Raw genomic sequence first — 13,980 nt, forward strand, 5'->3', positions numbered from 1 at the left:
TTTTCCATTATTTTCTTTGTTCTTCTGAAAATCGGGGAAAAAATATAAAGCTTTATAAAGCTTTGCTAAATTTCTTACTCCAAACTAATGCGCTTAAGTTTTCTTGGTCCTTTTTCCACTAAAATTGTGCAATTAAAAGTGCATAAAGATTTAAATAAACATCATTCAAATGTCAATATTTAATTTACATTATTAGAATGTTTATATGACTGTCATTAATCTGAAACTCAATTAATCAATCATGTTGAATAAATGGACAGAAGTTTCAATTTTGGGTGAAATATTACTTACTTTTATAGTTGTAAGTTTTTGAAATTCAATCAATGTTCAGTCTGAACTTGCAGGTGTTTCTGTTGGGAAGGCTGAAAGAGGAAAAGATGGTCAAGCAAAAACAAAAATAGATCAGTTAGTGTGAAATGAGAAAAAGTCTTGAAAGTAGTCTAAAAAACCCCATGTGGAATAAGAAAACCTCAGTGACGCCCTTGTATTCAGAATAAAAACCAGTGGCACTCAGTTCTGCATTTGCACATCTGCATCCCTCACCTGCATAATTATATTAAGAATCAGATCATTTTCACTAAAATCTGACAAAACATTGGTCATTCATCAACTGCTGAAGAATATGGCTTACATGCGTGCATTTGTTTTAAACATTTGGCTGTTAGTGGGTAAGTTTTGCTGTTTTATTTTCTAAGTATTTTTAGTTCTTTAATAGCAATTTGAGATGAATATTGGGTCTTTTTGAAGAGTCCATAAAGGAATAGTTAACCTATAATTGAATGCACTCATCTTCAACAACAAAAATGATTTGTTTTAGCACTAAAGAGCAGCATTTGTTGAGCACAATATTGACTAAAGTAGGCCTACCTTAATAACTGGAAACATTGTTTCTTGTGTTCTCCAGGTTTGTTAGGTCCTCAAACAGGTGGAACAGAGAAGATATCAGCAAGAGAGGGAGGTTCAGTCACTTTACAAACTAAACAAACTGAAATACTGACAAATGATGGCGTATGGTGGACTTTTAGACCTGACAGCTCAAACATTTGTATAGCTCGAATGATTAGGCAAATCATCTCTTTTCCTGATGGTAAGGAGATATTCAGAGACAGACTCAAAATTGACTATAATACTGGATCTCTGACCATAGAAAACATCACAACTACACATGATGGAATTTATGAAGTAAACATCCGCCGTGGCAACACATTTTCTAACAAGATTTTTAATGTTAATGTTTACGGTAAGCACTTTTAGTCTAGCTCCTCTCCAGATTAGCACAGTCTTCAAATGTTTTAATATCGACAGCTAAATATGAATAATTTTGTCTGAGCAACTTATTCCGTACACAGGCCAACTGTGACTGTAAATGTAGTTATTATACCTAATATTTCTGAGGTAACTCCTAATAAAATCACTAATAACACACAGGATGGCGCCATTGCGTTGTATGAAACAATCGGGTCAGTTGTTTGATTTAAATAACATCAGCGAAAATCTTTAGAATATTTCTATCATTTTTTTTTTTTAATAATACCTAAATAAAGTTTCTGATACTTTGTTTTTTATACATGAAAATGACTTTATATTACAGGAAGGAACCTGTCCCATGTCAATGCCAGTGAACGTTTTTCGTCGTCATCACGGTCAGAGACTATCACCAAACAAACAAAACCCCTTAACAGCTCTGAACCCTGTCAGCTATGTCCAGGTTTGTTATTAGCAGTGCACTACTAACGCTATAGTAAAATTTTTAACCGAGCATTGAATAATAGGTTTACTTTTGTTTTTGCCCTCAGAACTCGTCCAGTGTTACGGTTCCACTGAAGCTGTGATTCGATTGGTCATCTCCGCTGTGGTGGGCGTGGCTGCTGTTGTCATAGTGGTTTATGATATTAGATCAAGAAGAAATGAACAGAAGCAAGAAGAAATTTTTAAAATATAAACTCGATTTAATGTTCCATTCTTTTCTATATGTTCTTCTAAAAATCTAAAGAAAAAAAAAAAAAACATTTAGTGTGGTTATAAATCTTTGCTATTTCTTCCACCAAATTAATGTGCTAAGTTCTGCTCTTGGTCTCTTTTACCCATTTATTTGTGAAATATTAAAAACGTAGTAAGGATGAAAACAGTTTTGGTGCTTAACCAATGCAGTTTAAAATCTAATTAAGCAATATTAGTGTTTAAACTGTTGCTTAACTGATTTAAAAAGATTATATATAAGATTATCTGTCTATATCTAGCTTTTGCACATAATCAGGCTTGTAAATATGATATTTGTGTGATTTCATAAAGACATAAGAGCACAGAAATGTGAACACTACAGGATGGAAACTGTGGCTAACACACACACACACACACACACACACACACACACACACAAATCAGTTTGAGAAATGAGAAGTAAAAAAAAAAGAGTCAAACATTTTAAAGTTCTTGACATGATTCATCTTCATTCAGAGGTGTTTAGCTCTGCTTCTTCCTTCCCGCCAAGGAATTATTAAATTAATAAAAGGTCTAACAGTTGAAAATGCATATCAGAGCAAAACCAAGCACTGAGGGGAAAAAACACTGCCTGTAGAGCGCAGAAACAGGACTGGATCAAGCCACACGTCTAGAAAAGAGTTTAGAAATACAACAGATACCAATGAATAAAATAAAACAAAACAAAAATAACTAAATCCTTCTTTCTTACTGTGCAACACTCATTGCGCAATAAGGGGAAGAATATACCAAGTTGACTAATATTTAGTGGTGGGCATAGATTAATTTTTTTAATCTAGATTAATCTAGATTAAATCTTGAAATTAATCTAGATTAATCTAGATTAAAATGGCTAATTTGAATTCTGCTGAAGGCATTCAGAATATGTGTGCTACCCAAATAATGACTAAAATTAAGTCTTTGAGAACGGGTTTCTCAAGCCAGGTGGCACATTAGACCAGGCGCTCATCTCCTGTTTCCAAAATGCATTACAAACTGCTTGACAATTGCATTTACAACACAATTAACTATACAAACTTGTGTAACCAAGTAAAAGGCTGTACGACGTGCGCGTTCCTGTAAAATACACAGGCGCGCGGGTATGGATAGCCTATCTGCGTGCATAGTCTTCCAATAAACTGCGTTGCTTTTAGAAGCGTCAATTCAGTTGTTGCATATAGTTTAATGTCTTTATTTCGGGATTATCAAAGTAAATTATAACTCAAACTTGAGATTTTACTGGGGCACAGCAGATTTTCACTGGGGCACGTGCCCCAGTAAAAAGGGTCTGTCAACGCACGCACCTGCCCTGAAGCGGCTTCATAACTGCATCCATATTTGCGCGTCTCATTTGATGTGGTCATTTCACAGAAGTTGAAGACTTGTTCTCGCCCCCTACAGTGCAATTCAACTAGATATACGTCATCCGCGCTAAAATATCAAAGTGAAAGTCATCATATCTTGCGTAGTTTAGACCCAGCTCCCAACCCAACTTTGAGAATAGATTAACGGCGATATTTTTTTTTTTATCGCGAGATATGAGTCTCACGTTAACGCAGCACGTTAACGCCGATAACGGCCCACCACTAATTTTAACCCATTTATTGGATATTAAACTATTAATCACATAGTGTCAAATTTTAAATTAGTCATTTTATTTTTGGATTTCATAGGATTTCAGAAACATATTGTTCTATCATCTTGCAGGAGTAAAAGTTGTCATTAAGATGATCTTTGTAACACAGTGGGTGGGTCTGCTGTCAATGCTAAAAGAGGAAATGTTGGTGAAAGACCAACATTAAAAGTCCAGTTGGAGTGAAAAGAGAAGTCTTGAAAGCAGTGTTATAACACATTTCATTGGTTAACAACAATATGATCCCCCCATGCACAATAAACTGTTCCTCTATTAAAATTGAACAGCACTGAACGTCTATACCTCAATTATTATATGATCAAGAATTAAATCATTTTCAGAGAAAACTACCAAAACATTGGTCATCTAACTGCTGAAGTACATGGCTTACACATATATTTTTCTCTTAAACATTTGGCTATTAGTGGGTGAGTTTTTATGCCTTTTAATTCTTTCTGTTTAATTTCAGAACAATAATTATATATTTCATATTTCACTCAAATATTTAATGTTGTAGTTTATTGGTCACTGAGATATTACTGAGTGAAAAAGCAGAAATAAAACAATTAAAAATCGGTTTTGTATATCAGTGTTAAGAAGTAACAAAGAGCAACATTTTCTGAGCACAACATTAACTGAAGTACCTTATTAACTGGAATTGTTTCTTGAATGTTCTCCAGGTGTGTTTGGTCCTCAGACAGGTGGAACGGAGACTGTATCCATGATGGAGGGAGATTCAGTCACTCTACACACTGGACAAACTGAGATACAGACAGATGATCACATACTGTGGATTCTTATGCTCAACAGTTCAAACATTTGTATAGCTTAAATGTTCAAGCAGGTCATCACTTTTCCTGATGGTAAGGAGATATTCTGAGACAGACTCAAAATGGACAATAAAACCGGATCTCTGACCATCACAAACATCACAACTGCACATCACGGATTGTATGAACTCACCATCGCCCATGCCAGCAAAGTTTCCAACAAGATTTTTATTGTTAACGTTTACGGTGAGCACTTCAGTTTTATCCACCCTCGTAATATTAACACAGTTAATGTGATGACAAAAGCTCTATATTCAGGGTTGCCTGGTTTTCTCAACAAAACCCACCCAACTGCCACTCCAAACTAGCCCAATAGAGGGTTTGCACTTAAAGGAGTAGTTCACTTTCAGAACAAAAATGTACAGATAATGTACTCACCCCCTTGTCATCCAAGATGTTAATGTCTTCCTTTCTTCAGTCGTAAAGAAATTATGTCTTTTGAGGAAAACATTTCAGGATTTCTCTCCATATAATGGACTTCTATGGTGCCCCCGAGTTTGAACTTCCAAAATGCAGATTAAGTGCAGCTTCAAAGGGCTCTAAACGATCCCAGCCGAGGAAGAAGGTTCTTATCTAGTGGCGCGATGAGTTATTTTCTAAAAACATTTACAATTTATATTTAATCTCAAACGCTCTTTTGCCTAGCTCTGTGTGAACTCTGTGTATTCCAGTTCATGACAGTTAGGGTATGTCGAAAAACTCCCATCTCATTTACTTCAAAATCGCCCTACATCGCTGCAGATGTACCGACCCAGTGTTTACAAAGTGAACATGCAAATAAGATCAAACACCCTTTACAAAAAAAGGTAAAACAGCGATGTAGGATGATTTTGAAGTTGGAGGAGAAAATGAGACAGGAGTTTTTCAACATACCCTAACTGTCATGAACCGGAATACACAGAGTACACACAGAGCTAGACAAGACGAGCAGTTGAGGTTAAAAAAAAAAAAAAAAAAAAAAAAAGTATACAAATTATATATTTTTTTTTATCAAATAACTGATCGTTTTACTAGATAAGACCCTTCTTTCCTCGGCTGGGATAATTTAGAGCACTTTGAAGCTGCATTTTGGAAGTTCAAACTTGGGGGCACCATAGAAGTCCATTATATGGAGAGAAATCCAGAAATGTTTTCCTCAAAAAACATAATTTCCTTACGACTTTAGAAAGAAAGACATGAACATCTTGGATGACAAGGGGGTGAGTACATTATCTGTAAATTTTTGTTCTGAAAGTGAACTACTCCTTTAAGTCATGATTTGGTCAGTTAACCGGATGTAAACAACAGCATGGACTGCACGGTTAATTTACTACTGAATACAATTTTCTGCTAGTTTATGGTGTCTAAACCACTGAAAAAACACGTGGAAGCTGCTAAATCATATAGAGATGGAAAGTGTGCAATATTTTGACAAACTAAAGTTAATAGCTGGTAAAGATACGTATTAATTAAGATATTTGCCTAATATTCACCTAACGTTACCTGACTGGAAATGATAAGAACATACACGAATATTGTCAAGATTCATGCCCTGAAAATCCTGGTTCAGTTCGGCCAAACCACAAATAAGTTTATTACCTTAGAATTATCAGTTTATATCTACATACACCGCGGGTCCCCTCACATGGAAGTCGCCGTATTGTTTCTACAGTAGCCCTAAACGGACAAACTGCTCTACAGATCGCGTTTCATCACTGTTGTTCTAGCGGAAAAACACTGACACAATGATGAACAAGTAACTGTAATATTCACAATAAAATCGTTTTATTGAATTATTAAGTAAATATAATTCCTTAATTTATGTTTTAAAAGAAACCTCATTACTCTTTGCTGTCTAAAACGACGACATCTTAATCCCGTGTGGGCCACCGTAGCTTCTGTAAAGGGAGGGGTGAGCGGTGGACGGGAGCCGTTGGTTGCAATTCACAACCCGGAAAATCGCGGACCTGGCAACACTGCCCATTGCCCATGTAGGCTACTTCTTTTTTATGAAAAAATCAATTACTTTGTTAAATTAGGTTATAATTACGTTGTGCAAAACAACAATATTACATTTACAATACATTTTTCGGAGGTAATTTTACTACAATCGCTACACGCAAGATGGCGCCGTCGCATTATGAAATGAGAGAATGAGCCGGTATTAATGAACGGTCTAATACACATTATATCCGAACCTATTAATATCGTGTTTTTATAATATCATGTTGAATATTATTTTATAGGGAGGGATTTGTCATATTTGGCGCAAAATGTGTGCTGAATGTGATAATCTCCTGGTACACTTTTTTATTTTATTTTATCCGATCACTGAATCAGTTTTCTTTCTGTTTCCTCAGAACGTGTTCACTGTTGCAGTGTCACTGAAGCTGTGATTCGATTGGTCATCTCCGCTGTAGTGGGCGTGGCTGCTTTTATCATAGTGGTTTATGATATACGCCTTATTCAGCCCGCCGCCATTTTGAATCGAAAACGAGGCTGTGAGGGATAGCAGTCCAGCAGCGCCCACTGTGGCATATTGTTGCGTACCGGGACGTAGATTGTTTAGTCATAAAAATAAAGAGAAAATATAATTTCACTAATTTCCACAGGACAAAGAACTTCAGAAAATGTGTATTATTAAAGTTCGACAGGACATAGGACCTAACTTTCAGGTAACAACATTGCATTTATTTAAGAAAATGACTGTGGAAACTAGCCGGTTGGCTAATTGCTAATTTATAATGTGAGCATGTTTATCTTCCTTTAAAAGTTTACGCAGAGCTAAAATGTTATGTTTTACTACAACAACTAAACTAAATATCTACATTTTGTATAGATTACAAAGAACACAAGAGTGTGCTCCTAACATTTTACTCAGGATTGTTTTTCAAAAACACTGACTGGAATTAGGAAGCTTAAGGAGGGTTCAGCTCCGTCTGTGTTTACCTGAACTCAAAGACCTCACGAAAAGAAAACCTTGCGATCGTAAATGAAAAAGATATTATTTTTATGATGTTTTAAAAATTAACATGCTTAATAGTTTGTGTTAAGAGCCTGCAGTTAGATCGTAAGCCTCTTTCAGAGAACATGTTAAGTCATACAAAAAACAGTGGGTAGAAAGTTTATTTTTATGCAAAGCGATCAAAAGATAACATTTATTAATTAGTTTGCCGTGTAGAGTTTGGGGTCAACCCCTTTTAAAATCGCAAAATGATATTCAGAACATTATTTTTTGTTTCTGTTTTGCTTTAGACAAGGAAAACATCATGTTTATCGTAATTTCATAATAAAGGTCGGGAAGACGCTTATGACCTAGCTGCAGACTCTTAACACAAACCATTAAGCATTTTAATCTATATAACATCGTTTGAAAAACTCTGTATAAGCGTTTAAAGGAAGATAAACATGCTCCCATTAGAAATTAGCAGTCTTTCCACAGTCATTTTCTTAAATAAATGCAATATTGTTACCTGAAAGTTAGGTTATATGTCCTGTCGAACAATCCACGTTTTCTGGAGTTCTTTGTCCTGTGGAAAAATGTGAAATGACGTATTATTTTACGGTTATACAATCTACATACCGGTACGCAACAATACGCCACAGTGGGCGCTGCTGGACTGCTATCCCTCACAGCCTCGTTTTCGATTCAAAATGGCGGCTGGCTGAATAAGGCGTATTAGATCAAGAAGAACTTAACAGAAAAGCGAAAAGAAATGTTCCATTCCTTTCTTGATGTTCTTCTGAGAAGAATTCAGAAAACATATCAGTGTAATAATGTGTATAAATATTTGCTAAGCTATTATTTCTTTCTCCAAACTAATGTGCTTAAGTTCGGTCTCTTTTTCCCATTAAAATCGAGAAATATTAAAAGTACATAAAATAGAAAACAAATTCTGTCAGTGTTGTGCTTGACTAGTCCAGTATGAATGCTAATAAAACAATATCAGTGTCAAAACTGCTGTGGTTGTTTATATGGGCTAAGATTCTGAAATATTTATGATATTTGATAATAATAAATGTTTTGAAAATCATAGTTAGACCCAGTATTAACAAACTAACAAACAAGTAAGGTTAAAAAGTGTCTATATCGCTTTAAAAAAAAACCTTTGATTATCAGTTATATCTATATGATTATCTGTCTATATTTAGCTTTCACCCATAAGTAAGCTTGGAAATATGTATTCATATAGAAAAGTAACGTGCCAAGCAGGGTTGCCAGGTTTTCACAACAAAACCTGCCCAGTTGCTACTCAAAACTAGCCCAATCGCATTCCAAGAGCAGTCCTCCAGCAAAAATCGCTTTCCGGAGGGTAAAATACACGTTTTTTGGCAGCGACATTTTTCAACCCGCGTACATGAAAAACAACCCACGGTAACAGAAAACCGCAGACTTGTCAACACTGTTGCCAAGTTGACTGTTATGTTTAAACTCATTTGGAGTACATTGAACGACTAAATTGATAGCGTCAAATTGAATTTTTTTTTACTTCATAGGACCAATTAATTTAGTTCATAAACTCCACCTGCCCACTAGGGGGCAGAAATTACTTTGGCAACCTGTATGTCAAAAGGTAACCAGAGCACGCGAGTAAGATTAATGTTATTATAGTTGTTTATTTTGGTAACGCTTTAGATTACAGCCCGCAAAGAACTACGTAAGTAAACTGAATATACGGTGTAAGTTTCTGTAATCATAATGTACCTATATATAACGAACATGTAGGTATAAGGGAAGAATATGTTAAATTTGGGTAATTAAGGGGTAACAAACCAGATATGCAAACTGCAAAGAACTACATAACTATACTGAAATTACGGTGTACGTTTCTGTAATTATAGTGTACCTATTAAAGAACGTACATGTAGGTATAAGGGAAGAATATGTTAAATTTGGGTATTTAGGGGGTAACAACTCAGATATGCAACCTGCAAAGAACTATATAAGTATACTGAAATTACGGTGTACGTTTCTGTAATTATAATGTACCTACAGTATTAAAGCACGTACGTGTAGGGAGAACATATGTTACATTTTGATAATTGGAATAATGCAGATATGCGACCTGCAAAAAACTGTAAGCAAACCTAAGTTACGGTGTTAACAGGTATCTCTATTACTGTGCCAGGCATAAATCGTACGCTTGGTGTATCTACACGTAAGCTTTTTTAAATTACTGGTAAAATACACTCTTGTTCCATGTAATTACAGGGTAAGTGCGCCATCTGCGGGCTGTAAATTAAAGTGGCGATTGTTCCGCTCTTGTTCAATAATGACTGATTGCAGAACAGCAGAACCATACGTCACAGCAGTCACACGGCAGCAGCGCCACGGCAGCAGGCTCAGACGGTAGTGGGCGGAGTCTCCTGCTGCAGCCCAATCAGGTCCCACAAAATATCCGTCCTAAATAGTATTCGAAAATAGAATTGGTATGTCCTAAAAAGTATTCCAAAGATTTCCGGACGGTCTACTACAATTTACCTTTAGAATTCGAAGTACGGATTAATGCGCACTCTAACGGCTATTATATTGCCAACAACACATTGAGTGTTGAACGAGGATTTGATTAGAACTACAAATACGCATAAAAAGTGTAAAAACCTACAAACATGGCGTGTATGCGCGACCAACGGATGGGTAGAAAAATGGGGTTTAAGTTATAAATAATCAGTGTGTAACCTTATAAAAATATATATTTATTTAATGTTATTCGCATTATATTTCATGTGCAGCAACATAATGAACTTTTATAATGGCAGAAACAAATGATGAGAGTCTGCTGGCCAAAGAGCCCTTCATGTTTCACTTTGAATTTAAGGATGATATGGACATTTCCTTAATGAGTGTGTGAACAAATCATGCCTCTGGATTAATTGCATGTTTAAAGAGTTTTGATTTATTTTAGGTTTAAACTAATTTAGTTAGGTGAGTAATGTGTGGTTATTATTGTTGTTAAATGTGTGCCTTCTGTGCTATATGTTTTGTTTGATTTTGTAAAAAAATTTTTGGAAAATCAAGTTTGTGATGGGTATAGTGTATAGTACATGGTATTATGTACAATGAAAAATTGGTTAATACTGAAATGATTAGGTAAAAAATATAGTTTAACTAAATAAAAACATTCTATTGCTCAAGTTTTGTTTTGTTTTTTGTTTGAGCTTTGTACTCAGTTTATACTGTTTAAAAATATATGGAAAAATATAGACGTTTTTCCTGAACGCGGAGTCCGACTCTTAACTGAAAGAATGCTTTGCATTTCCGGTCTGCATTGTTTCTAGTCAAATTAGGGTATATTCCGAGCTAATAAACTAATGTTAAACCTATTAAAATGTTTTTAAAAAAGCACATGGCTCCATAGCGCCATCACTTGGCAATGTCGCAATGACCGTCATTTGTCAGTGCCTCACTTTAATGAGTGTGTAGATGACACGAAGCAGCGGAAGTTAGCTACATTAAAAACAGATGGACGCTATTTGAATGGGTTCCTATGGAGACCGGAACAGAAAAGCATTCAATCTGACGTTAGAATTCGTAATGGCGGCGCTCATCGTTTACTCAGGAAAAAGGTCTATAAGTTGATCATTATTTTCACCCACTTTCGATCTCAGATAGAGACTCCGCCCACTACCGTCTGAGCCTGCTGCCGTGGCGCTGCTGCCGTGTGACTGCTGTGACGTATGGTTCTGCTGTTCTGCAATCGGCCCTATCTCCTCTTGTTCAAAGAAGTTACAGGGTAGGTACACAATACATAGCAACGTGACCTCATAATAATTCGTATGTATTTTACGTAAAATGTGGTTCTACAAAACATACATTTATTTACGTTTTTACAGACACTAAACTATAGGTCTACATAATGTTATCAAGACTACACTTTAAACCCTTAAAATACATACAATTTCTGCAATCGTTTAATCATTCATGTAATATTAACTTCGTTTGCCGTGGTGGGACACATAAAGCGTTTTCTCTGACATGCTGTGACTAATAACAGAACCATAAAATACACGGAACACGCATCTTAATTACAAAATGAAACAATTTTATTCGTGTGCTGTAACCCAGATCTTCAGAATCCATACGATTTGCGAGGACCAGAACCAAATTCAAGCCTTTATCCGGCGATCTTCATCTGCATCTCGAACAGCGAGTCCAGCAGCATCAGCCATAAACCCGTGCTGTAGTGAATTTTGCGACAGGAAAATCGGACGTTCATTGGCTCTCGCCTGCATTCGTCACAGATTACGACATGCCGTTTTTCTGGTGAAATGTGTTGAAATGATGCGAGGACGCCTTTGAGGAGTGGATCAAGACAATCTGAAAAATATTTTCAGCAGTTAACAATTTAAATTCTGCTCTCATCCTACTGCACCTCAAACCTGTATTCCGCCAGAGAGGACTGTGGCTGCAGACGCATCGTTATTTGGATTACTTTTTTGTACAGCTGTTGACATTTTTGCTATAAATAAATGATTATGATTGCACTTTCCTGTCTTCTATATTTTTATTACAGTACAGTCATAGTTAACGTTAGGTTTAGTGGTAGGAGTGAGATTAGCAACTTTAAAAAATATGTTCAGATATATTTTAGATATATTTTCAGATTGTGCGTATATGTATTGTACCTACTCTGTAACTTCGTTGAACAAGGGGGTAACAATCGCCACTTTAATTTACAGCCCGCAGATGTCTACTTACCCTGTAACTTCTTTGAACAAGAGTGGAACAATCGCCACTTTAATTTACAGCCCGCAGATGGCGCACTTACCCTGTAATTACATGGAACAAGAGTGTATTTTACCAGTAATTTAAAAAAGCTTACGTGTAAATACACCAAACGTATGATTTATGCCTGGCACAGTAATAGAGATACCTGTTAACACCGTAACTTAGGTTTGCTTACAGTTTTTTGCAGGTTGCCTATCTGGTTGTTATGCCCAATTATCAAAATGTAACATATGTTCTCCCTACTCGTACGCGCTTTAATACTGTAGGTACATTATAATTACAGAAACGTACACCGTAATTTCAGTATAGTTATGTAGTTCTTTGCATGTTGCATATCTGGTTTGTTACCCCTTAATTACCCAAAATTAACATATTCTTCCCTTATACCTACATGTTCGTTATATATAGGTACACTATAATTACAGAAATTTACACCGTAAATTCAGTTTACTTACGTAGTTCTTTGCAGGCTGTAATCTAAAGCGTTACCTTTATTTTAAAAGTATTTAAATTCGTAACACCTGGTACGCCAAATACCTCTAGCGTTATAATAATTTGTCTGTTTTATTTAGTTATGATGTATCTGTGAAGTATGTAGTTCACAAATACTAAACGTCTAGTGATCACAAGTTTACAAAAAGAGACAACGTTTTTGTAACCACACGTTTATTGATTCAGCACAGGTGTGTTAGTGCTGTTGTGGTTGAGTGGTTTGGATGTAAAGGAGGACTGTAGATAGATGGATTTACAGGTCAGACGTTACTCCGTCAGGCGTTTAAAGGACTGAACCGTGGGGCAGACTGCGCCCCAGTCCACATGCTTACGATACTCCCCCTTCTCAAGTAGGTACTGGCGCCCCCTGTAGTTTGGGTGCTCATAGAAGATCCAGATCCCGTCTAGCACCTTACAGGAGTGGACCTCGCGTGTCCGAAAGTGCTCCATCACGGATGGACAATCCTCCGTGGTCTCGTACACCTGGCCCTTGAAATCTCCTTTGTCGTAGATTTGGATCTTGTACTCAGAACCACTCACCTAAAGAGAATAGTATACCTGCTGAACATTACAAACATTCTCCATCATATTATGCATCCATGTGGGCGACTTACAATGTGTCGCATCTTGCAGGAGCTGAGGCGGTCATTTAGACCCATCCAGCGTTGGAAATCTGAATACTCGCCCCGGGTCAGAATATACATGTATCCCATGAAGTTGGGCCTCTCATACACCACCCAAGCCCCGCTCTCTACGCGGATGGAGTTACACCGGTTCAGGTAGGCATGGAAGTCCGAAGAGTCGCTGTTGCACTCATACCGACGGCCCTGGAAGTTCTTGTCCTCGTAGAAAATGATCTGCACAAAATTGAATTGCAATTATTATAACTAAAAGATATACAAAAATCTGTCACATATGGCAGCCAATAATTGATCAATAATCGGAGCAGAGTGTGCCGATCACCTTCGTACTCACCCGGCCCATTCTGCAGAGGTTCGGCTGGCGGCGACACCGGCGGAGGGGGTAGAGTTGCAGAGCTTTGCTGGTTCAGGCCCATCCCACTCTGGCTCTTTTATACCCAGACATCTCTCTGTAAAGAGGACATTCGCTTTGTCATGAAAACCAGATCCAAAAATTGAGTCAGTGCTTTCTAGAAAAAGGCAGGTGGATTATGGGGTATAGAGACGGCACCATGGGCTTGGCCCTGTTTGGATGTGTGTTTATTCAGCTGTGTTAATAGATACGCACACACCTCCACCTTAACACGCACTTGTATTAAAAATTATTGGTCCGGAGAAGTGGATAACCAACTTCCTGCACGCAAAGTATTGAAATTC

At 36.8% G+C, this 13,980-nt stretch overlaps 1 protein-coding gene across 2 annotated transcripts; it reads right to left on the reverse strand.

Moving 5' to 3' along the window:
- Positions 1 to 12,800: 12,800 nt before the first annotated feature.
- Positions 12,801 to 13,737, reverse strand: crygs1 (crystallin, gamma S1). Of its 2 annotated transcripts, none has more exons than XM_073844186.1 (3): positions 13,619 to 13,737; positions 13,258 to 13,500; positions 12,801 to 13,183 (listed from the first exon to the last, which is right to left on the reverse strand). In XM_073844186.1, exons 1-3 carry the CDS (start codon positions 13,625 to 13,627, stop codon positions 12,911 to 12,913), a joined length of 525 nt encoding a protein of 174 aa, XP_073700287.1. In that variant the 5' UTR covers positions 13,628 to 13,737; the 3' UTR covers positions 12,801 to 12,910. The 2 variants fall into 2 exon arrangements, with proteins under 2 accessions (XP_073700287.1, XP_073700286.1); XM_073844185.1 differs by having other exon boundaries at positions 13,607 to 13,690.
- Between the last annotated feature and the right edge of the window lie 243 nt (positions 13,738 to 13,980).

The sequence above is a fragment of the Garra rufa genome, chromosome 7 (assembly GCF_049309525.1).
Source record: "Garra rufa chromosome 7, GarRuf1.0, whole genome shotgun sequence".
NCBI classification, from domain to species: Eukaryota; Metazoa; Chordata; class Actinopteri; order Cypriniformes; family Cyprinidae; genus Garra; species Garra rufa.